Genomic DNA, 27,532 nt, shown 5'->3' on the forward strand with positions numbered 1-27,532 from the left:
TAGAAACAGTTCAAATGAATTTTTGACGTCTATAGCCGTCAATGGCAGTGAATTCACGTCTGAAGCCAGCGGAACAAATGGCACTGTAGATACATACACCTCAGGTCCCGCGTTAAAATTCCGCCCTGGCTACAGGCCCGCTCGCATGGTATTATGGGATGTCGCGGCGTCCTACCTCGGGCCTGCGGGGAGCTGTTTGAGGGCGGGGAGCTCACTCGAAGACGCTCGGCTCGGACGCTCTCTGGCAGCTGCAGCAGATCCAGAGGTGTGTCGGGCAGCTCCGTTCGACTGGTTGGGTGAAGAAAAATCAAAAAAATGAATCCAAAAGAGGCGGAGAGGGGAGGCGTACATAAATGATCCGCCGAGCACTTCCCGCCTTAAAAGCCGATTTAAGGGAATAATCACCCTCGTCTAACCGCGCCGCTAATAAGTAGGCTGCTTTTGTCATCTCAGCGTCGCACGCGGTCTCAGTGACAGTGACACGTGCAAACAAACAGAGGGCGACAGGCAGCAACACACACGCGGAGCCCACCTACAAACAGGCACGCGCCTCTCCCCAAATGGAGGAGGCTGTTAATGAGCTCTTGTAATTACAGCGCTAATTAACTAAAACACTATTCAAGCCCCAAAATTCTGACATGGGTTGCTTGTAATTATACGGCCTCGGCCCAATTAGCATCGACATTCAGCCTACTCTTGTTTTTGTCTGACTGCTCGGCCGCCTCAACACGGTATTATGCACTTAACGTGTGTGTGTGAGTGTTTACTGCTAAATGTGTGTAGAACAGAGAAATAAAGGAGTGTGTGTGTGTGTGTGTGGGAGGGGGGGAGGGGTCTATTATTGAGCTTTTGCAATACGTGTCACTTCCTTCTAACTGTCTGACATTAAACATCGTGTAATTGATTTCAAAATGACTCCCTAATGGCAAAGGTGGTCGTCTACATCTCTGTGTTTTTATCCTCAGTGCAACACATATGAGATCTCTTAACTCTTTCACTGCCACTGACGGCTATAGACGTTAAAAATTCATTTGAACTATTAGTTTCACTTTTTTTTCCCACTTTTGTTAACAAGAGTATGAAAACCTAGAAAAAATGTATTGTACATTTATTATTTTTTAGGGAAAATGCTTTATTGGGATATATAGGTCTTTGTTTAAAATTAACTGTCATTATTTTTGGGAAATTTTATGTATATAAAAAAAGTAGTAGCTGTATCAGTACTTGGTATTGGTGACAACTCAAGAGTTGAGTACTTGTACTGGTATCGGTCTGGAAAAAATCGATTCTCATAAGAATCGCGATTCTCATTTAGTACGATTCAGAATTGATTTTAAATGTCCCAAAATCGATTTTATTTAAATAATTTTATACCGTATTCCTTTTGTTTGTGTGGGCCTTTATTGGGAGCGCTGTTCATGTTGTACCCGATTTGGCCACTTAGGGGCAGTGCGGTTCCACGCGGTCTGATACACTGTTAAGTTGTAGCCACGTTAGAGAGTAGAAGGAAAAAGTCACGATCAAGTTATTCCAATAAAAGTTGTTGTTTTTTGCAGCGTGGAGCCGTTCTTGTGAGTGATAAAAGTGCCGCGAGTAGCACACTAATTAGCATTAGCGAGTCAGACTGGAGTAGATCATTACGATTCCTTGAACATCTTTAAATTGAAGCAAAAATCATTGTCAAACAAATCATTTTGAATAAAAAATGGTTCTTAATCGAAAATCGTTTTCTGTATAGAATCGCACACCCAAAAATCGGAATCGAATCGTGAGACATTCAAAGATTCCCACCCCTAGTGTCGGAACATTCTTACATAAAATCTCATTAAGAGAACACAAACAAATGACAAAATAAACATAAATACATTAAAAATAAATAACGTTTTAAAAATAAATGGATTAAATGAAAAAGATTGTCGTTATTAATAAACTATGTTATAAAAGAGAAAATGTAAAAAAAAAAAAAAGGTGTGTAAAGGAGAAAAAAATGGGATTCCTTTCATGTTTCATTAGAAATGAATAATTGAACACAAACCCGCTCTCCCAAAAAAAGGCATTTTTATATGCAATACACGTTGATTGAAGCATTACTTAAAAACAACGTTTTCCTTTCCTATATTTAAGTGCAGTGTGAATGTTATTAAATAACATTTTAGGAATAAAATGTGTGATTCGAAATGCAGGTGATCATTTGAATGTATTTTCACATTTTCCACCACTGAATATCTGTCAGCTGCCGAACCCGTCAACTCTAATGAGCCCCGATGATGCCTTTTCTTTCATGTCACAAACATTTTGCAGGTATCCTCATCAGCTGTTGGAGTCAGTCAAAGCGCATTTCATCATGCCTTGCCTTCAAAGCTGGTGCGAGCGCAGCGCGGTGCCTCGGACGGACAAACTGACCTGACGACGCAGTTGACCCAGATGACGTTGCGCTCGTGGGGCGCTTTGTGGTTTATGGACACGGTGGCGCTGGACTGAATCCACAGGTAGCCGCCTCGCTTCTGGAGCCAGCGGTAGTAGCCCGTCACCACCTGGCCTTTCCTCAACACTGGCGCGGGCAGACGGGGGAGGAAGGGGGGGCCGGGGGCGTAAACAAAAAAACTGTCAGTCTTTCAATCAAGGATTTTAATGGCTAAAAATAAGTTTCATTCAAGCTAAGTGTCTCCAAATTGGATGTTAAATACTTGCATTATTTATTTAACTCATTCACTGCCATTGACGGCTTTAGACGTCAAAAATTCATTTGTAACTATTTCTGTTTGTTTAAAATGTTTCCACTTTTAACAAGAGTATGAAAACCTAGAAAAAAACGTTTTTATTGTACATTTAGAACAGATATGAAATTTGTGATTAATCGTGCGTTAACTATTGAAGTCATGTGATTAATGACGATTAAAAAATGTAATCGCCTGACGACCTCATTTATAATTGTATTTTCTTTTTTAAAATAATCTTTTTTTTCAAAAAACAAAATTTTAATCATATTTTCTTTTCTTTTTTAAAATGATAATTTTTCAAAAAAGAAAAGATTATTAAAATTAGGGCGTCAGGCGATTATTATTTTTTATTTATAATTAATCGCATGACTTCAATAGTTAAATCATGATAAACAATTTTTTCTATATCTGGTCTAAATGTACAATATATATTTTTTTCATACTCTTGTTAACAAAAGTGAAAAAAAAAAGTCAAACTAATAGAAATAGTTCAAATGAATTTTTGACGTCTATAGCCGTCAATGGCAGTGAATGAGTTAAAAAAGACCCAAACTAGAAATTGGATTCCACCTTAAGAACAATACAAAATGTATTGCAATAACCAAATACAGTGGACATAAAAAGTCTACACAGCCCTTTCAAAACTTTTGCCACGATACATGCAACCAATAACTTGAAAACAAGTATAATCTTTCCAAGGAAATAAAAACTCAACAACAGACATAATACAGTTGCGTAAGTATACACACCCGGGCTGTGTTCAGCATGAACCAATCACATTCATGTTAAATAGGAACCAGCACCAATTGCTACCATTGCTTTTCCTGACATGTTTGTTTTCTTCCAAGCATAAACCTAAACGTTTTTATGCTAACACTGACTATTCGGACCTCTTCATACTCCTTTCCATGAAGGCCGAGAAATGTTCTTAATTCATTCCACTTTGTCAAAGCCTTGTCTTCTGACCAGAACACGTTTTCCACACGTGTGTTTGTGAGATTTTTAGTTGAGCGTTTTTGGTCAAATTTCCAAAAGGCATCACTAAAAAGACACCATACATAAAAACAATGAAGTTTTCCTTCAGCTGGAACTGGGGGTGCAGGGAATTATGAACAGTTCCAAATGGTCGTCAGTGTTAGGATAAAACTTTCAGAATTCTGCTGCATATACAAAAGAACATCTGAATTTTATTTCATTTTAAATCAGAGGCACTTTAAATGGTGACAGGTGACTGATTCCCTTTCTGAACATACCCAGATATAAGAGGGTGTGATCACTTGTGCAACCACATTATTTTAATGGTTTATGTTCCCTCACGAAATATATATATATTTTTAAAATTGAGTTAGGTCACATTGGTTGTGGAAATTTTTTTCTTGGTCTAATTTTTTCACATTACACAAAAAAAAGGCATTTGAATAGAGGTGCGTGCACTTTTTATACCCACTGCATGTATACATATAAATGACAAAGCTCCACAACAAGATAAACAATCACACACACAAAAAGTCAGCAACTTAAAATAAAGTTTAAAAAAAAACGGGGAGAAAATAAAAAATCTGAATAATTGTTTTTTTTACTTAATGTGTAAATATGAATATAACACCCATGGACAATTTAGAGTCTTCACTTAACCTAACCTGCATATTTTGGGGCGATGGGAAAACTACACAAAGCAAATCCCAGAGCCGAGATTCACACCCAGAACTTCAGGACTGTAAGGCAGACGTCCTAACCACTAGTGCTCTGTGTTGCCCATGCGCACATACAAACAAATCCAAACTGACATGACCTTCTTTAGCTTAGGTGATGACTGACAGTTCTTGGGGCTGACAGCAGAGGGCGCCAATGACACCAGAACAGAAAAAGGATTCAACAGGCTCTCCTTGAAAAGTGTGGAAGGACACTCACAGTCTTCATGGCTCTGCCGCAGGTTCTCCAGATCCTCCACATATATGAAGTGGTAACAGGTGCGTCCCACCACCTCTGCGGGCGTCAGGTCCATATAGTCGGATATCCTGTCGGTATATATACAAGTCAGTTGTGCCATTCATATTACTAATGACTATTTTGTGAAGGGCAAGAGGCGGGGTATAGTCTGGATGGGTTGCCAGCCAATCGCAGGCAATCACATGTAAACAGACGTTCACATTCATATTCGCACCTAAATTTGAACTACATTTGGAATCGACTGAATGATTAATTGTATTCATGTCATGTCACCTTCAGTCGACAGAAAGTGGCAAAATGGCCGCCCTCCTGAGATGGATAAAAACAGGTGAATTTGTCTGTAAATTCCGTAAACACAATATTAACTCATTCACTGCCATTGACGGCTATAGACTATTTCTATTAGTTTCACATTTTTTTCCACTTTTGTTAACAAGAGTATGAAAACCTAAAAAAAAAAGAAGTATTGTACATTTAGAACAGATATTAAATGTGTAATTAATCCTGAGTTAACTATTGAAGTCATGCGATTAATTACAATTTAAACGTTTAATCGTCTGACACCCCAAATTTTTAATAATCTTTTCTTCTTCTTTTTTTAATTAGGGGCATCAGGCGATTACATTTTTTAATTGTAATTAATCACATGACTTCACTAGTTAACTCAAGATTAATCACAAATTTTATATGTTCTAAATGTAAAAAAATGTTTTCAGGTTTTCAGACTCTTGTTAATAAAAGTGGAACTATTTCTGTTTAACATATTTTTCCACTTTTGTTAACAAGAGTATGCAAACCTAGAATTTTTTTTATTGTACATTTAGAACAGATATAACATTTTGGACTAATCGAGAGTTAACTAGTGAAGTCATGCGATTAATTGCGATTAAAAAAATGTATTGCCTGATGCCCCTAATTTTTAATAATCTTTTTTTTTTTTTTATCATGTCAGGCGTCTTAATTAATCGCATGACTTCAATAGTTAACTCACGATTAATCACAAATTTTATATCTGTTCTAAATGTACAATAAAAAAAATCCTAGGTTTTCACACTCTTGTTAACATGTTAAACTAATAGAAATAGTTCAAATGAATTTTTGACGTCTATAGCCGTCAATGGCAGTGAATGAGTTAATCAGAATGCCCTGTTTAGACTAGCAGGAGCGCATAAAACATATTATTGTAAATAAAATTGAAGTCAGTGAGTTTCCTTTCATGGTAGCCAATCAGACTTGAAGATTAATAATAAAGGTGTACCACAAGGTTCATCTTTAGGTCCTTTTCTATTCTCTCTTTTCATTAATGACCTTCCAAAAGTCTTTATGCTGATGACAGTAAAATACTGTTCAAGTTCGGATATGGTACAAACAACCAAGTCCAACAACGGTTCTCCAAAAATAAACCACTCGAAGTTGAACATTTCATTGAGTGATACATTTGCAAACCACTAGAGGGAGCCCACGTATCACTAGTGATACTTGCGTGGCACTTTGAGCAGATGGAACGACGACACTTCACCTGTTCTCGCAGTATGTGACCTGCAGGTCCATGTTGACCCGGAAGACAAACATGTGGCTTTCCATGCGGACCTCGTTCAGCGTGGAGGGGGGGAGCGTGTGCGCCAGTGCCATCATTCCCAGGGGCCGGGGCATGGAACGCCCGGGGCAGATCGTGAGCCGGTAGCGGATTCTTCCGGTCACGTGGATCACCTGAAGATTTAAAAAAAAAACACACACACAGACACGCACAACAAGAGCAGGACAATGAACACACGGCAATGTGATTGGATGCAAACTAGTGAATAGAATCCCATTTAAGCAAAAGAATGCAGCAGCTCTGGCTTTGCGGTGCAATAAAAGGCAGCGCGCAGCTATTCAGTGTGAAATAAGGTCAAAGCAATAAAACACGGCGAAAACGACCATCTTGACACTGCTGTGAAACACTAGCAGAGCAAAACAAAGTGACATGGCGCTGCTTGTTATTCCTTCATGCAAAAAAAAACAAGGACACGGAGGACACGGCATTAGGTACACGTGCACAGTTGAATCACATTAAAAAAAAAGTGGAAAACTCAATTTTGACTTTGAATGTTCTCTCTGTGCTTGCGTGACTTTTCTTCTGCTATCTGGTAAAAACATGCGTTAGCAACAACAGTTAAAAAGAGGGAACTGGAAAGCACTCGACTTCGTGACAAAATATATCATGTTTGTGTAGAAGCATCAGGGAAGTCATTGTACTGTTGTTTTATTTGGTTGTACACCAGAAAAAAAAGACAACATCAAACCGGTTACATTTTGTGTTTAGCAACATGCCAGCATGAATAAGTCATGCTCGCTCATTTTTGCTTGTGTGATAGTTAAGTATTGAATTTAAAACACATTATAATACTTAAAAAACAAACAAACTAAAGCTAGACTAAAACCTTACCAAGTACCGATAGATACCAATGATACCTTTGAGAAAAAAATTATATTAACTTGTTCACTGCTATAGACGTCAAAAATTCATTTGAACTATTTATTTTAGTTTCACATTTTTTCCCCCCACTTTTGTTAACAAGAGTATGAAAACCTAGAAACAATGTATTGTACATTTAGAACAGATATAAAATGTGTGATTAATCTTAAGTTAACTCGTGAAGTCATGCGATTAATTACAATTAAAATAATTGAATCGCCTGATGCCGCTAATTTTTTACGTCTATAGCCGTTAATGGCAGTGAATGAGTTAAACTATTAATGACGGATAATTTTAAAGAAATGTCAAAAACCCAGATAAAACATTTTCCTTAAGATTGCAAGATATTAATGGCAATTTTCTATGATCTTATTTCCCCATTTATTCATAAAATACACATTTTGAACACAATAACATGAATTTAAATGGATAAATACAGAAAATGAAAAACTGCAGTGGCCAGAAAAAGTCCCAAACCAAATATGTTGTTGTACAACTTCTTTCAACTGATACTGGTATCGGCCACCGTTGTGAGTACCCAATACCTTGAAGTAAGGCCGGTATCGGCCGGATACCGATACATGATATCGCTACTTACCCATCCCTTCATAAATGTGACTAAAAATTTTAAATACCTCAACTGAGCACTATTATCTTTGTGAATGCATATTTATTTTCTTGATTAGAAGTAGGGATGGGCGAGTACTGATACTTATGTTAAGATATTGGTACTCGCAACGGTGGCCAGAATCGTTTTGCTCTCTTGCGACTGTTTTACAATCAGGAACTAAAAATTTGACAAACAGAAAATTGCCATTGATTTCATGCAATTGTAAGGAATATGCTAAATTGGGATATACGGGTATTTCTTGAACGTTATCTGGGGGAATTCTAGTAGCCTACTAGTGGTATCGGTATTTGATATCGATGACTATACTCAAGAGTTGAGTGCTCTACTGGTATCTTTCAAAAAAAAAAAAGAAGTGGAATCTGAATTCAAGTGATAGTATGCCGAATGAAGATTCTAGTGAGGTGTTGCGTATATAGGAAATAATGAGTGACCTTGTATCCCGAGGATTTGACGTGCAACCCTCTCTTGGTGAGCGTGGACTTCATGCGAATGAAGAACCCGCGGTCGGGGGGTTCATCGGCGGAAGAGTGAGGACTGGATGGCGCTGCTGAGGATTACAGAGCGCCGGATTAATCATGGCCGTTCATCTGCCGCGTTCGTTCCCGCCGGCGCCAACCGTACCGCTGGGCTCGGGCGTGCCGGCCAGGGAGGAGGCGGAGGCCGTACTGGAGGGGGCGCTCTCGGGGCCCACTTGGCAGCCGGCCTCCGCCCGCAGGTGGGGCCTGATCCCCAGCCGCTCGGCCATCTCCACGTGGTCGGCCGGGTGGATGTAGTCGAACACGCTGCTGCCCGTCAGCTCCACCTGAGGGCGGACACACACTCGTGTTCACAAAAAACAAAACAAAAAAGCACACACTGTACACACACCCAGCGAGAAAAATCAATATGTGTTATGACAGGAAAATGAAAACCTCGCTGTGGGTTACAATTCAACAAGGAGTGTGGCGCTTGTAAGACATCACCCCCCCCCCCCCCCCCTCCGTACACGCACACACATCCCAAATCTCAGAGGAGCAAGTGACGACAGTATTACTCAAATAAGCAGGCAAGATAAAAATCAATTGTATGTGCTGATTAAAAACGGTTGAACCCTAAGTATCTTCGGAGGTCGCATCACTATTCTTCTTCCTCCTCTACCGCCCGCCCGCCCGCGTCCCACCCTGCTCCTTCATTTAGTCGCCGCCGGCAGTCCATCCCGGCAGGCATAAAGAGCTCATAGCACCCGGCGTGATCCCATCATCACAATACATCATAGTCAAATCTCCAATCATTTAAAGGCAATAATGGCGGCGCTCTCGCACGGCATCCATAAAAGCGGAGCAGGTGCGATGCCGCGCGTGGAAATGAAGGCGCGCGTGTGTGTGTGTGTGTGTGTGTGAGATGTACGCGCGGTTTCCATTACATTTGTGACGGGGTGCGTGCGTGCGATTGTGCGTGCCAATCGCATTCCATCTGATAACGCCGTGGCTGCAGCAGCAGCCTCACACCCTTGTCTGTAGGACACAGCCATTTATTACCGGATTAGAGCCATTTACTGCGGGCTTTATGGGAGCTTCAGCAGGCCCTCAAGGACAGCCGGGGGGAAAAAGCAGACAGCGTCAGGGTGCAAGTGGGAGAGGTGTTGGGAGTCTCCGACATACCGGTGGATGCCCATTTTTTTTCTCCCCAATTCACTACCTCCAGACTAGACATGTGATCTTATTACTCCTGAGATGTGATTTTAAGATTTTGTTTCTGACTCTAAATATTAGCGCTTAGCGCCCTCCTAGCTTAACGGCACCTTGTGTTCCATCTCAAGTCTTACGCTCGCAACATGCTGGTCAAAAAAAAAGAAAAAAAAAGTCAGCAGGTTCTAGAGCAGTGATTTGTAAAGTGTGATATGAGTAACCACTACTAGTGTATGGGGCTTTTATTGTTGCAAAACTATTTACAAATGTGTATTTCAATCCACAAATATAAAAAAAATAATTTGTATCTGTAACAAAAGCCACAAATACGGAACGAGCAGAGGTGGGGATTCCGTCAATCCGTTAATGACGGACGCCCATTTTGATGTTGATTTGATGATTGAAACCTCAACATTTTTTCGAAATGAGTTTTTGTCAGTCAATGCACAGTAAATTCTGTGAATTGGACTCAAATAGACTCCGTTTTAGAGTAATGTTTACACTTGGAGAGTAAAATACAGAATTGAAATAAATAAATAAATAAATAAAAGTCACCCAAGGGTTGAGGAACAAACTCACGACCTTCAGCTTGGGAGACAGCCGATCTATTCAGTGAGCCACGCAGCTCCTGCTGTGTGTTAGTCAATCGCACGTGTCAGCTGCAATCTTTGTAAATCCAAGAGACCCCAAAACGATGTCGGGAGTGGCATAGCTCAGATGGTAGCGTGGCAGTTTCCCAAGCTGAAGGTTGTGAGTTTGTTCCTCAACCCTTGAGTGACTTTTATTTTATTAAATACGATTTACTATATGCACACGTACCACAGTTTCATGAGATTCGGAACAAAACCGGCAACTCACATCGGTGCCTTTCCAGAACCTTTTTTTTTTCCAATATAATCCTAAATTGGATAAATCCCATGTTTAATTGAAATTGATACTTCACTCGTAATTATATAACATCTAGTCACGCGGTACACAGTAACGGCAATGCGCCAGAACCAGGAAGCTAAGTAATAATAACATCCGGGTATTCCGTCCGCTCTTTGCTCGACCTTTACGGCTTTTTGCGTACTGATGACGTTTCAAGACATCACAAGGATGGACGCAAGTACGGACAAGTATGCATATTGAGAAACGGCCTATGTTTAGTTTTTTGGGGGGTTTGTTTGTTCTTATTATGGCTTATTTTCTTGTTTTGCTCGTTAGATCTTTTATTTCCACCTGTGCTCGTCAAGCTGGCGTCTTCCAATCAGCTTCCTCAGCCACTCATGTCTTGTCCAGGTGTTCCTCGTTATGCCGTCAGTTGGCTTCCATTTCCTTTCCTGGTTTCTTTCCGTCTTTGTCGGCTTATTATTTGTGCTCGCTGTCTCTGTCCAAATCAAGTAGAGGATTTTTCCGAGTAGGGGCTTCTTTTTTGTTGTTGTTGGTATTTTGATTTTGGAATTTTGTGTCCTCGTACCTCGTTTGCTTTTTGTTCCTTTGAATAAATACTTTTCCGATTCAATTTGCTTCCCAGTCTTTCAAACCTGCTTCCCTGAATTTGGGTCCCCACAATGCCAAAACCCGACAGGTGACTCATCGACTTTGACTTGACTTTGATTCCATTGGAGTCAACTACAAAAAAAAATACTTAAAATGAATGGCTCAACCTGTCGTAGCTACCTCATAACTAAGGTCAGTGTTAGAAGATAGCAGCCGGTATTGAATACATTGCAAGAACTAAATGATATTTAATCTGAACAGCATCATTGCATCATCACGCAATATGGATTTCCTTTAAATGCACAGAACCTGTGCGGAGTATTAAAAGGTCTATTTCTACAGGACGAATAATACACAGAATTAATTCCCTTCATTAGGCGGCAAAAAGAGAGCTCACAAGTTGAATTAGTCTCCCTTTTTATTTATTTATTCCAAACTGACTTATTCATGCCGTTTAAACATTTAAAGTTTTCATCAAGAGGCTCGCGATGGACAAGGTTTTGGGGGATGGACTTGGATTTTGACACATTTTCCTGCACGGGGATTTATTTATTTATTTTTAATAGAAGGACAATAAGCTCACCTCCGCTCCATTGAAAGATACAAAATCCCACCGCCCCCTTGGAAGTATTGAAGACAACATCGAGAGACAAACAGGACCTTATGGGCTTTACGGTGAGGGGGCAATAGAGAGGGGGGGGGGGGCTTAAGACCTGTGCGAATACTATCACTCCATCACCGGCAGGAGGGAAGGATTGAAGGCAGAGATCAGACAGAGAGGAGGAGATGAGAAGCAGACGCAGCCATTGAGAGGATGAGTCAGGATCAGACATAAAAAACAGGTATAGGATGTGGCGCGCATGGCGGGGGATTTGGGTGTGGGGGGGGTGTGGGGGGCGGGGTACGTGAGGAGAGACCCAGATCGTTCAAGAGCGTGTGTGCGGCTAGACGGCCTGTTTTTAATACTATTGCGTGTGTCATTGTTTGCGTGCCCTGCGCAGACATGCACGTGCATGTATGGACTGGGATGAGAAGGAGGAAGAGGAGGAGGAGGTGGAGGAGGGCAGCGAGCGGGGGGAAGGAGAGACATGATATAAATAATAGCAAGGGGGCTTTAATATGTATGAGGCATCCGGGCAGTGGTCCACAACACACTCGCAGTCCTCACTGACTGATGGGAGAGGAGAAGGAAGGAGGGAGGGCAGGGGGGGTTAAGGAAGGAGGGGGGGGGGGGGGTAGTGGGGGCTGCATACTAACCATTCCCAGATCAATTCTTCTCTCCTCCCCGGTCCGAGCATCCTTCCTCCCTTCTCTTTTCCCCATTTATCCCCTTTCTCGACCCCCCCCCCCACCTGTCTCTCCCGCTTGCAATCTCCTTGATTTCATCCATCCTCTCACCCTCCGCTGCTTCCCATCATGCACTCCGCAACATGGCCGGGGGACCCCGGTGAGAGGAGCAATGATACGATTGGGCGTCTGGGGAGAGAGAGGGGGAGGGGGGGTGAAGGGGGAGGGGGTGTCGTTGGACGGGACTGTGCCCTTGGTCAAGGTGTGTGACCTGGGCTAAGCCGGCTAAGCATCCGCCCCCCCTGTCAGGGGAGGGACCCGGGGGCAGAGGGGTCAGACATCATGGGGACGGGAGGCGGCGCGGCGGCCCCCCCGACGAGGGGGGGTGGGACATGCCCTCTAAAACAAACCACCAGTTACACACTTGCACTCGTTTGTTTGTCTGTCCTTCCTCTCTCCCCTGTGAGCGCCCCCCCCCCCCCCTCGCTGACAAAAGTGTGTGTGTCTGTGTGTGTGTACGTGTGTTCTCCAGACTTACCTTTCTCCATAAACACAGCAGCACACTGCCTATTATAAAGCCGAGCATTATTATTTATTTATTTTTTTTTTGCGATGGGTTGGGGGATGTAAGGTAAACGCGAGGTTGTATGCTGAAGGTTTGGAGCGTAATCTGTGATCATAAATAATTTCATTAGAATGCTGATGGCTTAGGTCCTGTTTGAGGAGATGTGATGGGTTAGGCCATCTGCTCAGCTGATAAGAACAGCTCTGTTTTATTAGCATCTCCACCCAAGCCCGGCTGGCATGTTTACCCCGGCAATCCCACGGCGAATTTCCTTCCTGCCGCACGTTTAAACTCTATTTACACACTCGTAGTCGCTCGCTCATCTTCCGCCAGCGTCTCGCTGTCGAGTTCCCTTGTTTCCACCCTCGTTCCCGTATTTTTTGTTTTGTTTTCTCTCATGCATTTTTACTACGGACGTGTGTGTCGTATATGTGAGGGTCAATCCTGAGCTTCAAGGTCTGCTCCTTTTAGCCGCTAATCCTTCCTCCCTTTCCTATGGGACTCTGATTTGATGTTAAGTAGCATTTAAAGGGCATAGGTGTGCTGTCCGTGGATTTCCACTGCAGGTCCAGGTGCACAATTCCGATTTAATGTCTACATTTTTGGACGGCCTGAGTCAATATGACCATAAGGTGCCTTTGAGACGTCACCATTCCACCGCCAAAAATCTATGCAATTTCTATTGGCGTTCATATTAACTCATTCATTTTCACTGAAGCAATCCCCTTCACTCCCGTCTGTTTGACTGGATTTTGACTGATTTTGCAAGGCCCACGCAATATTGTGTTCTATTGCTACAAAAACATGGAACCTACCAAAAGAAAGATGAAAGTCTCTTCTTTCATCAGGAAAAAAAAAGTATATTCCTATCTGTTTCCGTTCTGCAGCAATTAGCATTAGAATAAAGCAAAATTTCACCATTATTCACAAATCTATTTAGAACTGTGGGTAAATGAGCTTTTTTTCAACATAGCCCTGGTTGATCTCTTTTGCTCTGCTGCCGTTGCTTTAACCGACCTTTTCAGGTCAGAGGCTGCATCAAAGCCTTCTGTATGCTCTAGCATAAAAAAACATAAAAACGTATAAATATGTCTTTGGGACACGTGAACTAGAACTTATTTATACGTTTTCGGGAGCAAATGAGTTGTAAGCAGATGATGTGCTGTTACAAAATGCATAGGGTCAAGTTTTTACACTTTTACCCCCCAATATAAATTAACTGCAAACAAGATAATGTACACACAAACAGCAGCTTGCTGACAGGGTGGACATTTTTGGCTAATTGCTAATGCTGACCTTTGCTGAGCAACATAATTCAATTAGCAAGTGGACGACTGTTTAACAAATGTATTTTTGAATTATTTCACTTGAATCTTCTCCGACAGTGGACAACTAAACACATAATGTGATGAAAATACCACAACACAAGTGTAAATATTTATTGTTTACTTTACGCCGCCATTAGCATCTATCCGATTTCCGAAGTCGGATTGTGAATCTATCCAACTCCGTGTGTTTTTCTCTTTACGCTACCATGACACGTATCGCAATTGTGCCGCTTGAATGCAAAAAATCCGAATTGTGTCACTTGAACCGTACAGTGATGCAGCCCTTGAGGATGAGGACAACTTGTCACATCTTGAATGGATACCGTGCTGGCTTTTTATCGAACAGACATCCAGTCTATCAGAAGGGTGGTAAAGAGCAACACAGTGGGTATTTTGTGCAGTCTAACTGTGCGCAAGGGTGGAGTTTTCTTTCTTTTGGTATTTTCCTAGACGAGCTCAGGTAGAAGCGGGAGTTTGGCCCATTGTGTGCGGTAGGGGGAGGGAATGCAGCCGGTTCCAGGCTAATCGAAGCGGCTCCCCTCATTCCCTTTAAATTCAGCGCAGAGGGAGGCGTGCGGTCTACATAGCTTGTCGATGCCAATGACCTCAACACTGGAGTTTCAACTTGCATTGAATATTCTCTGTTGATTTGTTTTTAAGCTAGGGGTGTCAAAATTAGTGCGTTTATTTTGAGGTAATTTGAAGTTCCTTTAACGGCACTATTTTGTTTTTAAACTCATGACTAATGACTGCCCCTTACTTGGACAGCATGTCAAAATTTAGTAGTAACAAATTTAATAATAATAATGCATATATTTGTGGAGACTGGGGTCAAGTTGTATTTTACAATTAAAAAAATGTGCAGGATTTCACAAGTTACTTTGTGTTAAAGATGAGATAGTTCTTAATATGAAAAGAAAAATGCACTGAGCTGTCACCAACAGCTTACAAATGCAATTATGCCATCTCGTGGCAGAATAATGACCTCAACACAAATCAAAATCACACTCGTTTTTTTACAGTACAGTACATCTTTTTGATTTCAACTCATTTTTTTATGAATTATAAAAATCATTGTATCAATGACTAAAAGATGCAACCATATATCTATTAGTTAATTTTTTGCCACGAGTATTACAACTTAGAAAAAATATTAAATTAAATTTAAAATTTGCGATTAATCGTGAGTTAACTAATGAAGTCATGCGATTAATTACGATTCAAAATTTTAATTGCCCGTCACCCGTATTTTTAACTTTACATTTTGGTGTAGGTAAAAATAGCTGATCGAAGATTTACAAGACAGCAAAACAATGTCTTTACGATTGGGAACACTGCGGAGGTCTGTGCTCTAAAAACCGGATTTGAAATGCTTCCGATGAAACCCGTTGCCGCGGTTATGACCTGCAACGGTGTATGCAATCGGGGCAGGTAGACCACTGAGCATATTCTTGCCCAGCTAAGCAATATTGGATCACGACATTAGGCGGACATGAGATAAAGGACAGACGCGAGCCTGCCACAGTGAACGGCGACCTTTCAGCCCATACAAGGCGTGCGATGACTGTATTGAGAGTGAGAGGAAAAAATCATCTTATTTAACATGGCCGCCCGCAGACCTTCAATCACAGCCAATTCCCACAATTAAAATGACTCTGATTTACATCCATTATTGTCACGCTCAGCTCATTTCCCCCTTTTTTTCCTCTCCCTCCTGCTTCTCGCTTTGAAACATTCCTCCCTTATCACACCTCGCTAACCCCCCGCCCCCCCATTTCCCCTCCCGACTGTCTCTATCTATCATGCCATCCCCCTTGGTGTTTTCCCCCCTCCCTACAATCAATGTGGCTTTTAAGATGCCTATCGATTTGTTCCCCTAGACAGGCCCAGCGTGCCGGGGCGACACTTTGATTGCTGGGCCAGTAATTACTGTTATTATTTATGCATCTGGGCAAAATGGCAGGACTTAACATTCACAGTACAAGAGGCCACAGGCAATCAACAGAGGTGAGCACCTGGAGAGCGAGGGAGACGCTCTGAGAGGAGGGGCGTGTGCGAGGGGAGCCGTCAAAGGCACACGCGCACATCGCATGTATTGTGCGGTGTTTAAAAAATGGATTGGACCATCACCTCATGTAAAATCACGCCACAGCTGCCTTAAATCAATAATAATAGTAATTACCGGAATCATTATTCATTTAAAATATATTGATTATGCTATTTTTTTCTCTCAAAAGGTAGGGAAAAAACTTAACTCATTCACTGCCATTGACGGCTAAAAACGTGAAAAATACATTTGAACTTTTTTATTTTTTAAAAAAAAATTTATTTTATTTTTTTATTTTATTTTTTATTAAAAAAAACAAAAAACATTTGAACTATTTCTATTAGTTTAAAATTGTTTCCCCTCTTTTGTTAACAAGAGTATGAAAAGCTAGAATTTATTTATTTATTGTACATTTAGAACAGATATAAAATTTGTGATTAATCGTGAGTTAACTAGTAAAGTCATGGGATTAAATACGGTTACAATTCTAATCACCAGAAGCCCCAAATTTTTTATAATCTTTTCCTTTTTTTTTTAATTCATTCGCTGCCATTGACAGCTACAAACGTCGAAAATTCATTTTACCTAATTTCTATAAGTTTAAAATGTTTTCCACTTTTGTTAACAAGAGTATAAAAACCTATAAAAAAATTTCATTGTACATTTAGAACAGATATAAAATTTGCGATTAATCGTGAGTTAACTAGTAAAGTCATGGGATTAAATACGGTTACAATTCTAATCACCAGAAGCCCCAAATTTTTTATAATCTTTTCCTTTTTTTTTTAATTCATTCGCTGCCATTGACAGCTACAAACGTCGAAAATTCATTTTACCTAATTTCTATAAGTTTAAAATGTTTTCCACTTTTGTTAACAAGAGTATAAAAACCTATACATTTTTTTCATTGTACATTTAGAACAGATATAAAATTTGCGATTAATCGTGAGTTAACTAGTGAAGTCATACGATTAATTACAATAAAAAAAATGTAATTGCTTGTCGCCCCTAATTTTTTAAATAATTAAAAAAAAATGAATTCATGGCAGTAAATGAGTTTTAAAAAAAAAAAGGGAAAAAAAAGTCAATCACATTCTGATTTCCTCATTAACTTTAACATTAACAATTGGCTGTTACAAAAACTGCAGTTGTTTGTTTACATTAAAATTCAGATAGCAAATGTGAGCGATGTCATGCAGGCTGTGGTCATAAGATTCAAATTTCAGCATCCCGACATGAGCTCGATGATCTCGCCGTCCCGAATGCCGGAGACTTCAATCTTGCTCGTCATCTAATAACAAACAGTAGTGATGGGAAAATGAAGCTTCATGAAGCACTTGTAATATTTTTTGACTCCTCTAGATGCCACTCTTGGTTGAAAGATGCAGTGGAAATGTAATCAATTTCCTTTGCACTAGCCTTTATATTTAAACCAAGAGCACCATCTAGGGGAGTCAAAAAATATCACAAGTGTTTCATGAAGCTTCATTTTCCCATCACTAACAAACAGCTTGTGGAATGTGCAACAAAAAGGGCATCAAGCTATGCGCCTCCTGTATGCTAAATGTCAATGTAAAGCCAACTTTCATTGTAAAGCAATACTTCTACTTATGATTGTGTTATTTTTCACAATTCTTGTGCTTCATGCAGGAATGAAGTTTAGTGGAGCTGAGTTCTGCCGGTTCAAAGTTATGTTTAATGAATTTTTCAAAAAGGGGGCACTCTTTGAATTTGAGTGTAAAAAGGTGCTTCCTTTGAAATTCCCCAATCCTGTTCAAAACGGTAACGCGTCAAAAGTTCAATGAAATCGAAAGTGTCCGCATTAAAGCAATTAATGATGCTGGATGGTAAGTTTGTTAAGCATTTCAAATAAATAAATAAAATAAAAATAAAAAATATATATATATATATATATGAAATTAATGGGAATTTTCTCTTCTTCTCACTTCTAATTCGTAGTTGTTGACTGTAAAACGGCCACAAGAGGGCAGCATCGACCACTGTTGAGAGTACTGATACCTTGAAATAAGGCCGGGTATCGGCCCGATACTGATACCTGGTATCGGTACTCGCCCATCTTTTACATATAGTAGTGCATAGTGCTCAGAGTTCTTAAATGTTTAAGAATGTCAAAAAGCTATGACTCGTTTGCTCCCAAAAGCGAATAAATATGTTCTATTTTAAATATTACCATGCTCCCAAAAACATATATTTTTTGTTTTTTTTATGCTAGAGCATACAGACGGCTTTGACCTCTGACCTAAAGAGGTTGCTTAAAGCAATGGTAGTTATTACAAAAACGGCCAGCAGGTGGCAACAGAGTATAAGAGGTCAATCATGGCCATGTAGCAAAAACGCTCTTTCCCACACTGTTTTAAACAGATTTGTGAATAATGAAGAAACTTTTGCTCTATTCTTATGCTAATTGCTGCAAAACGGAAACAGAAAGAAATATACTTTTTTTTCCTGATGAAAGAAGAGACTCTAATCTTTCTAATGTTTTTATAGCAATAGAACACAATAATCTGTGGGCCTTGCAAAATCAGTCAAAATCCAGTAAAACAGCCGGGAGCGAAGGGGGTTGCTTCAGTGAGAATGGCTGGGAGTGAATGAGCTAATCCCCTTCACAAAGTAAAACTTCAGGATTACTATTCATGTCACGTTATCTTAATGTTTTACACTTTCCAATTAATAAGCAGTATTAACGGTTCGTCGTGGCCACTGTTGGACCCTGCAACGTATCATTTTAGGAATTTCTATGGAAAAAAAAGAAGTTGCGGTTGCGCATGAATGAAAGATTAATGGCTGAATGAATGAATGATGATGATGATGTGTGTGTGTGTGTGCACGTGTTGAGTTGGCCTTACCTGCGAGAGTCCCAGGTAGATAGAAACTGTCTCTGAGATGTAAAGAAAACGTCCCTCATGGCTGACCACGAACACAAAGCCGTCCAAAGACTGTCCGCATACACACGCACGCACGCACACACACACACACACACACACACATACAAACACACAACCAAAGGCAAATAAGACATCTAAATTAGAGCAATTAGCGTGTATCGAGCAAATTACAATGGGTGAGCAAACAACCTGTCACCCCACGGCCCTTTCTTAATTCAAAAGTACACGCACACACACACACGCGCGTTTATATGCAGCATGAAGTGATGACAACAAGATCTGCATTTCTCGTACAAGGCAAGTAGCAAAAATGTGCACGTTTACACAAACACGCACTGAAAGACAAAAACATAGAAGAGACTCGGAGCGGTATAGCGCACACGCCAGATCGGCTTCAATCAGATGTAATGAACTCACAACCAAAGCAGTGCACGGCGAACACGCGCGCGCGCACACACACGCACGCACATACATATGCAGACGGCAACATGAGACGCAGATAAAACCAGAGTCATTACAGTCTGCGGTGAGTCTAATGAGAAGTGAAAGGTATACAACCAGCCCATTAGAGAGGACTGCTTCACAGAAAAATATTAATCGTCACAACAAGCTTCCACACGCACACACACACACTCACGCACACAAATAAACACGCACACACACACAGAGCAGGGCCACTTGGCTGTAAAGAATGATTGCTATTTTGGCGGGCTCGGCGCTTAAAGTGGCAGCGGTAATTTATGCAAGTGACACATCCAGTATGCAAATGTGTGGCCGCGCGGGGTGCGGGGAGTCGTGTGTCGTGGCGAGGAGAAAACCAGCCGCCTGAATGTCGGAGAACTAAAGTGCAATTATCAGGCTATTACGGCCGGAGGACGGCTGGGGAGGGAAGAATCATACAGCCCCCCCCCCCCCCCCCACTCTTCCGCAGTGTTAATTTGATTCCTATCAACGGCGCTCCTGAAGTCTCCCATCCCTCTTTAAAATGCCAGAGGAGAACGGACGTGTGCTTCTTTATTTTTTTCTCCCTCCACAAACTGTCTCACTTCTAAATTCCCGACCTCTCTCCACCTGCTCCCACGCTTCCCTTATTCCATTCCTCGCTTAATCCTTGTAGTTCCCCCCTTATCCCTCGCTGCTCCGCTTGCTCTTCCAACTGGCGTCTTTCCCTCAGCCTCCTCCTAATCTGCGGCGTTACCTTCCTCGCACCTCATGCCCTCCCCCCCTGCCCTTTGCGCCACTCTCCTCAGCCTACAATTCACCTGTGCAAAATGTACACAGGTCAGCTAAAGATGTTGTTCGAACAAGCCGAAGTTCATGGCTTAGCGGTGCGACCATTAGTGTCTTGGATGTGTTGTTGGCCGGGGCGAAATATGGCCCAAGGGCCGGCGATGGATTTGATTTGGACGGGAAAATAGCTTGAAGTCAGTCAATTGAATTGCGTGTTTTGGCTCAAATCAACAAGTGCTGGTTCTGTGCAGTAAGCTAGCGGCGGTGCTTCAAGCATGTGGAAAATTTTGACTTAACGCCGTCTAGTGGCTACGAAAACGAACAAAATAACTAAAATTGAGAAGAAGAAAAAACATTAACAAAATAAAGTAAAAACAATGTTTTAAAAACATGAAAACTAACTGAAACTATATTTTGCATTTACAAAAGTACACCTAAGACTAACTATCAAAAATGTTCTCCCTTTTTGTCGTTGACAAAGAATTATATGAGCCTTTGTAAGGAAGGTGGAACCGTCGTCTGGGAGTTGTAGTCCTTTTACTGCGTGCTGCTTATAGCGACATCATCTGGCAGCAGCCAATAAAAAGGCGGCAGCAGACGATGTCGCTCCTCAGCAACAGCTGTGCTTGCAGCTGAGTGGCTTTTTAAATCAATCCGAAGCGCGATGCTAGGTAATAATTCTCCTAATATACATGTATATAATGTCGACAATATTTACATGATGTTTTTTTTTATTATTATCTTGCACTAATGAATACACAAAATGATCTCATTAACTGCCATTGACAGCTATAGACTATTTCTGTTAGTGTAACATTTTTTTTCTACTTTTGTTAACAAGAGTATGAAAACCTAGATTTTTTTATTGTACAGAACAGATATAAAATTTGTGATTAATTGTGAGTTAACTAGTGAAGTCATGCGATTAATCACGATTAAAATTTTTAATCCCCTGACGCCCCTAATTTTTAACAATCGTATCTTTCTTTTTTTTTTTAAATCGTGTCAGGCGATTATTATTATTTTAATTGTAATTAATCTCATGACTTCAATAGTTAACTCACGATTAATCACACATTTTATATCTGTCCTAAATGTGCAATACTTTTTTTTTTTAGGTTTTCATACTCTTGTTAACAAAAGTGGGAAAAAATGTGAAACTAATAGAAATCGTTCAAATGAATTTTTGACGTCTATAGCCGTCAATGGCAGTGAATGAGTTAAAATTGTAAAAAATTTATGCATTTGCATGTAGCAGGCTTGCTACAATACATCAATGCAAAACACTTCTACAGTTTTGTTTAAAGGCAAAGTCAACCTTAAACATTTCTTGACAAAAATATGTTGTATGTGACCTCACGAGTCGAAAAATGACATTCTGATTAATATTACATTTGTAGAATATGAGTTACGAAGCAAAATCCAGCCGTTTTTATCCATCTCAGGGGGCGGCCATTTTGCCGCTTGCTGTCGAATGAAGATGACATCACAGTTGCTTCAACGACCAACCACAGCTCACCTTGTTTTCTGAAGCTGAGCTGTGATTGGTTGTTACCTGAGTCTTTGAGCAACTGTGATGTCATCTCCAGTCGACAGCAAGCGGCAAAATGGCCGCCTTCTGATATTGATAAAAAGTGTTGTATTTGGCTGCTTAAGTCACATTCCACAAACACAATATTAACCAGAATGCCATATTTAGACTAGTGGAGCTGCATAGAACATATTATTGTCAATTCAATTCAATTTTTTCAATTTTAATTTTAATTTCACTCTTTAAAGTGGGACAGAAAGAAGTCAAACTTGTTTTGTCTGCCCGACAGTCTGCGAGGCAAATGAATGTATCCGAATGTGAACCAAATGGGCTTTAATGTGATTGGATGAATAGTTCAGGGGGTGGGGCTTGTGCAACCGAGGATGACGGGGAGAGTCAACATCTTAGCATCAATACAAATATTTGACATAACCTACATTCCCATGTTTTACCTCCTCCAGAAATGACCTTGCCCTTCTGTCCATTTTAAAAATCAAAAGTGGCCCTTGAGCACAAACGTTTGCCAACCCCTGAGCTATAGGAAGGAACACATCATTTATCCGCCCTGTGAGCTTGCAAAGAAAGCGGTAGGGGAGATGTGAATGTTGCGGCAGTTACCTGCAGGAGATGCGCCCCAAGGTGCTGCTCAAAGATGTCAGTGGCCAGAGAATGTGAGGACCGTCTCACTGGAAAAAAAAGAAGAAGAAAAAGACCGGAACACACATCAGGAAGACATAAAGGCGGAATCCTGCTCAGTAACACCCTAGCGCTCACAACGCGTTGTCTTCACATGACGCATGCTTCTGTTAATTAACTCATTCACTGCCATTGACGGCTTTAGATTCGTTTGAACTATTTCTATTAGTTTAGCATTTTTGTTGACAAGAGTATGAAAACCTAGAAAAATATTTTACATTTAGAACAGATATAAAATGTGTGATTAATTGTGAGTTAACTAGTCATGCGATTAATTACCCCAAAAAAATGACGCCCCTAATTTTTAATAATCTATTTTTTTTAAGAAAAAAAAGAAAAGATTATTAAAAATTAGGGGCGTCAGGCGATTATTTTTTTTAAAATCATAATTAATCGCATGACTTCACTAGTTAACTCACAATTAATCACACATTTTATATCTGTTCTAAATGCACAATCTTTTTTTCCTAGGTTTTCATACTCTTAACAAAAGTGGGAACAAATGTTAAACTAAGAGAAATAGTGCAAATGAATTTTTGACGTCTATAGCCGTCATTGGCAGTGAATGAGTTAATGATATGAAATTAATTGATAATTAAATCTGCTGACGTGCTTGAATGGGCCCTTGTACACCAATAAAAATGGTGGGAGGTGTGTCAAACAGAGGTCACGATGAGGGTTGGCAATCAGCTCCCAGTCTAAAGCTCTGCACCTCCACCAGGAAGTTGCCAGATCGTTACTTCATCTCCATTTTGTCCTCGCCGTTTGCCGCGCTGCAATGACTGGATTCTGCTCATAAATGGATCTTTCTTTTGTGCTCCTTGACACCCCCCACCCCACCCCCACCTCCCAAAACAGGTTCTAATGTTCCTCCTTCCTCGTTTAGCCGTTGCTAGTTTATATTTGGTTGATAGCGGTTTCCCCCACTTGTCAGTAGTGATTTGTCTCATTTGTTCTTTGTATATTATTATTCTACTTACTTGATAGTAGCATTTTCTATTGTTTATTTATAGTAATTTGGTTGTATTTATTTATTTATTTAAAATGAATAAATTAATTAATTAAAAAAAAAAATAGCACAGTGTACTATCAAACCAATTCTGGGGGTCGTGACAAAAAAAATAAAAATAAATATTGAACAGTTTTTTCCTCAATTTTCAGCAGTGACATTTACACAGCCTAAAAGGCTGACATCTAATTCTGCTGTGAGTGTACATTTGTTAGTCTAATTTTGTAATTGCCGAATTAATTTTTTTTTCAGAAAACAAGAAAAAACAAAGAACAGTCGAATTGCCTGGATGTAACTTCTGCGAATCGTGATGACCTGGATATTTGAGAATCTACACACATCTGGAAAAAACTTTGTCAAGCACATTTGTATTTTTTATTGACGTAGTGACAGAATGGCAAAAATTACTTGGCGCTAGTCTGAAGTCTGAAACTGCACAGGGGCAGGCTTGATTACGTAGTGGTATTTTCGCTCACCTGTCTAAACAGGTGCAATGTGGCGCATTCAAAAAATGATTTGTTGACATCCGCTACACATGTTCACAGAGCTTAGTGTCTGTCTGCCTGCACCTCAATCAAATTCACCAAAATCGCGTTACTCTACCTGCGCCAACACTTAGATGTGGTTCCTACTACTAATCTTAACATAAAACCTAAACAATTTCCCACTTGCAAGAAGTAAAACTTGTGTGCATTTTAGCATGAAAACAGATATTAGTGTGCACCACCATACTATTTGAAAATCAGTTTCTTTGACAAAAAAAATTTGCATTGCCACTGACGACTTGCAGACGCCGTGTGCAAAGCAAGTGTTGGTCAGTGGAGGAGATTTCTTGTCAAGGGTCATTTTTACTTTCAAAACTGTTTGTTTGCACGCAATCATAGGAACAAAATGCGAAAGCCAATAAGTTCACGGCAACAATAATCATGACAATTTAGTTTGAAATTGGGGGGGGTCGCGCAGTGTTATGTTCAAATTGATATGCTATAAAGCAACAGCCCCTCAAGGTGACACCGCACAACTTTTCCAAACTTTGAAAGTGAACATGTTGCCCACAGCTGCGCTGAAATGTTGACGTGCATTTTAATAGTAGGCGGAGTACATTTACCTCACAGTTGAGAGGTTTCCAAATTTGGGTTTGTTTGTGGAGTTTGCATGTTGTCAATTGTTTATTGGAGAGAAAGGTTGTCCATATGTCTGAGTGGTGACCAATCAGGGGCGTAGCCCACATCTCGTCAAAAGTCACTTTGACCCTAATTAATTTTTATTTTTTTTCTTTGAGAGAGAGCTCAGTATTGTTCATTCGGTAATCTTACCGATTCGACATGTCATCATCATTGCTCACTCTTTTTTTTTTCTTCTATTTTTCTTTTTTCGTGTGTGCGTGAGTATGTGCGTATGCGGGTGTGTGCGTGTGCATGCGTGCGTGCGTGTGAGTGTGTACTCATTAATTCACCTAAAACCTATTAAAAGTCCCATACCGTTCACCTAAACCGAATACTTCAGAATCCAGCGAGAGTCGTGAGGTTGTCAGGAGACCCGAGGAAGGATCAAAGAAAAGAAAGGAAAGTGAAATCCAGCACCGACCAGACATCACCTACTACCCACCCACCGGGTTACCAACCAGAGTCTTTCACCAACCCTAATAAGGACCAGCGCCATAAAATTGTTAGGGCACATTATATTCATTAAAGCAAAAATGAATAATTAGAATTTTAGTACAACACTCCAACTAAATGGATGTGAGAACAGGCTGGGTGAATATCAGTCTTGTGTGGCATCAAGGATCCCTGAAGACTCAGCACTTTTTGTCATAGTTAATTACAATGCAATATCTAAGGAATAGATAGCAAAAAAGTAAAAAAAAACAATTAGCTTTCTAAGGAAATTATTGCACGATAAGTCTGGTTTGTACTCTGAGGAAGAACAGAGCTGCACTTTTTTTTATTTTTTTTTATTTTTTAAACATTTGCCAAGACAAAAGCAGTTTGACATTGCAGAGCATATCGAGCGTTTGAAATTGCATTTTTAATATGATTTGAAGGCTCCGTGCATACTTCTGAAAACCTTGTACACGTAACACGTATCGTATTCCAGTTTTTCAGGGCAGAACTTTGTGCAAAATAAACAATTATGCATCCATCCGTTCATATTCTATCGCAATTGCCTTCCAAGTGAGCTGCATCCGCTCTGTCAACGTTAGATGGCGTAGGCAAGCAAAACCAAAAAAACAAAAAACGAATAAATGAATAAATAAATCTTTACAGTTTGACCCTGAGGCTTATTATTGGCAAATTCTTGAATAGGAGTTCATTAGTTCATTAAAACACCAGCCCGGGAATTTATTTTTTTTATTTTTTTGCGCTCACTCACACAAACACGCACACATGCAAACAGGGTCTCCCAGGCGGGGGAGCGAACTCACGCCAACCGGCATCATAGGCAAGTGACGGTACCACTTGGTGCCACCGGGAGCCCGAATTACCCCCCCCCCCCCCCCAAGTCGTCGCATCAGATTAAAATGGCTGACCTAACTTCTGGTTGAATGAGTTGAGATTTTATTTGTGATAGATTAATATTTATGAATCCTCAGTGAAACTGGTGTTGAGGTGCTTTTTGTTTTTGTCACTTTGGTTGCGTTGAGGACCTTAGAAGGACAAAACACAGCCATCGCAAAAAATACAGCGGCGCCTTGAGATACACGTTTAATTTGTTCTGTGATTTTTGGACTGCGTTTTGTGTGTGAAAACCACTGCAGCACGCTATAATGTTTAATGATAATTAAAAACTCATTGATTGCCATTGACGGATATTGACGTCAAAGATGCCTTTTAATTGGGCTGGCAGTGAATGAGTTAAATGGAACATTTTTGTAACTTTTTTTCCCTCCTTTTTTTTAAATTCAATTAACATAGTCCAGCTCCTTCTGGGGTGTGCGCCTTGGCCACCTGGGTTCAGTATAATACAAATATAGAGACACACAAATAGAAGAGTATCACAGCCGACTCAGTAAGCTGCAGTAGTAGTAGTCATTTTGTCAAAAGATAAATATATGTATTAGTATTGTTATATTGCCTGTCTCTGGGTTGCTCCACCATTTGTGTTCAATTGAGAAACGCTTTTAACGAGGGGTGGGAATCTTTGAATGTCTCACGATTCGATTCGATTCCGATTTTTGGGTCTGCGATTCGATTCGGGACGATTTTTGATTCCAAATGATTTGATTGACAATGATTTTTGGCTTCCATCTATAGATGTGCAAAGGAATTGTAATGATCTACTCCAGTCTGACTCGCTAATGCTAATTAGCGCGCTACTCGCGGCACTTTTATCACTCAAAAGAACGGCGCCACGCTGCAAAAAAACAACTTTTATTGGAATAACTTGATCGTGACTTTTTCCTTCTACTCTCTCATGTGGCTACAACTTAGCAGTGTATTAGAGCGCGTGGAACCACACTGCCCCTCAGTGGCCAAATCGGGTACAACATGAACAGCGCTCCTAATAAAGGCACACACAGACAAAGGCAAGGCAGTATAAAATAATTTCAATAAAATCGATTTTGGGACATTTATTTTTACTAAATGAGAATCGCGATTCTTATGAGAATCGATTTTTTGGCACAGCCCTAGTTTTAACACAGTGACACTGGTGCTATTTGTTAGCCGTCCAATCGTGTTTTACATTGCTTGTTAGCGTTGAGCTAAACTGACTTAAATAAGCGACTGAATGTGGTTGTTTTAAATACACAACATGTCATTGTTTTTTTTTAAGCTTAGTTTGACTGTAAACTTAAACTAGAGGTGCCAGTCAAGAAAAAATGTTCATTGCCAAACTGCTGCTTGTTGTAAAGTGCGTTGAGTCGAGCTTAAAAGTCACGGCAAAAAAAAAAAAAGCCCAAATGACTGCTTGTTGGAAGAATTCATCACTTCACACCGTCAGGTCACTTGAATCAAAACGCAAAACACACACACACAGAAAAACAAAACATTGTGAAATAATAAAACCATACAGAGCATTTTGAA

General features: G+C 40.3%; 1 protein-coding gene across 3 annotated transcripts in view; it reads right to left on the reverse strand.

Moving 5' to 3' along the window:
• npas1 (neuronal PAS domain protein 1) overlaps positions 1 to 27,532 on the reverse strand; it is a 61,342-nt gene that overhangs the window by 2,672 nt on the left and 31,138 nt on the right. For 2 of the 3 annotated variants that reach the window (XM_086081175.1, XM_086081176.1), the window contains exons 5-12: positions 22,421 to 22,488; positions 19,003 to 19,092; positions 8,381 to 8,561; positions 8,191 to 8,306; positions 6,190 to 6,380; positions 4,632 to 4,738; positions 2,404 to 2,551; positions 176 to 288 (exon numbers count right to left, since the gene is read on the reverse strand). In XM_086081175.1, coding sequence (XP_085937301.1) covers positions 176 to 288; positions 2,404 to 2,551; positions 4,632 to 4,738; positions 6,190 to 6,380; positions 8,191 to 8,306; positions 8,381 to 8,561; positions 19,003 to 19,092; positions 22,421 to 22,488 — 1,014 coding nt within the window. The remainder of the gene's footprint in view (positions 1 to 175; positions 289 to 2,403; positions 2,552 to 4,631; positions 4,739 to 6,189; positions 6,381 to 8,190; positions 8,307 to 8,380; positions 8,562 to 19,002; positions 19,093 to 22,420; positions 22,489 to 27,532) is intronic. The other variant, XM_086081177.1, reaches the window with a different exon arrangement.

This window comes from Leptonotus elevatus, chromosome 7 (assembly GCF_054856555.1).
Source record: "Leptonotus elevatus isolate MCC_2025b chromosome 7, RoL_Lele_1.0, whole genome shotgun sequence".
NCBI classification, from domain to species: domain Eukaryota; kingdom Metazoa; phylum Chordata; class Actinopteri; order Syngnathiformes; family Syngnathidae; genus Leptonotus; species Leptonotus elevatus.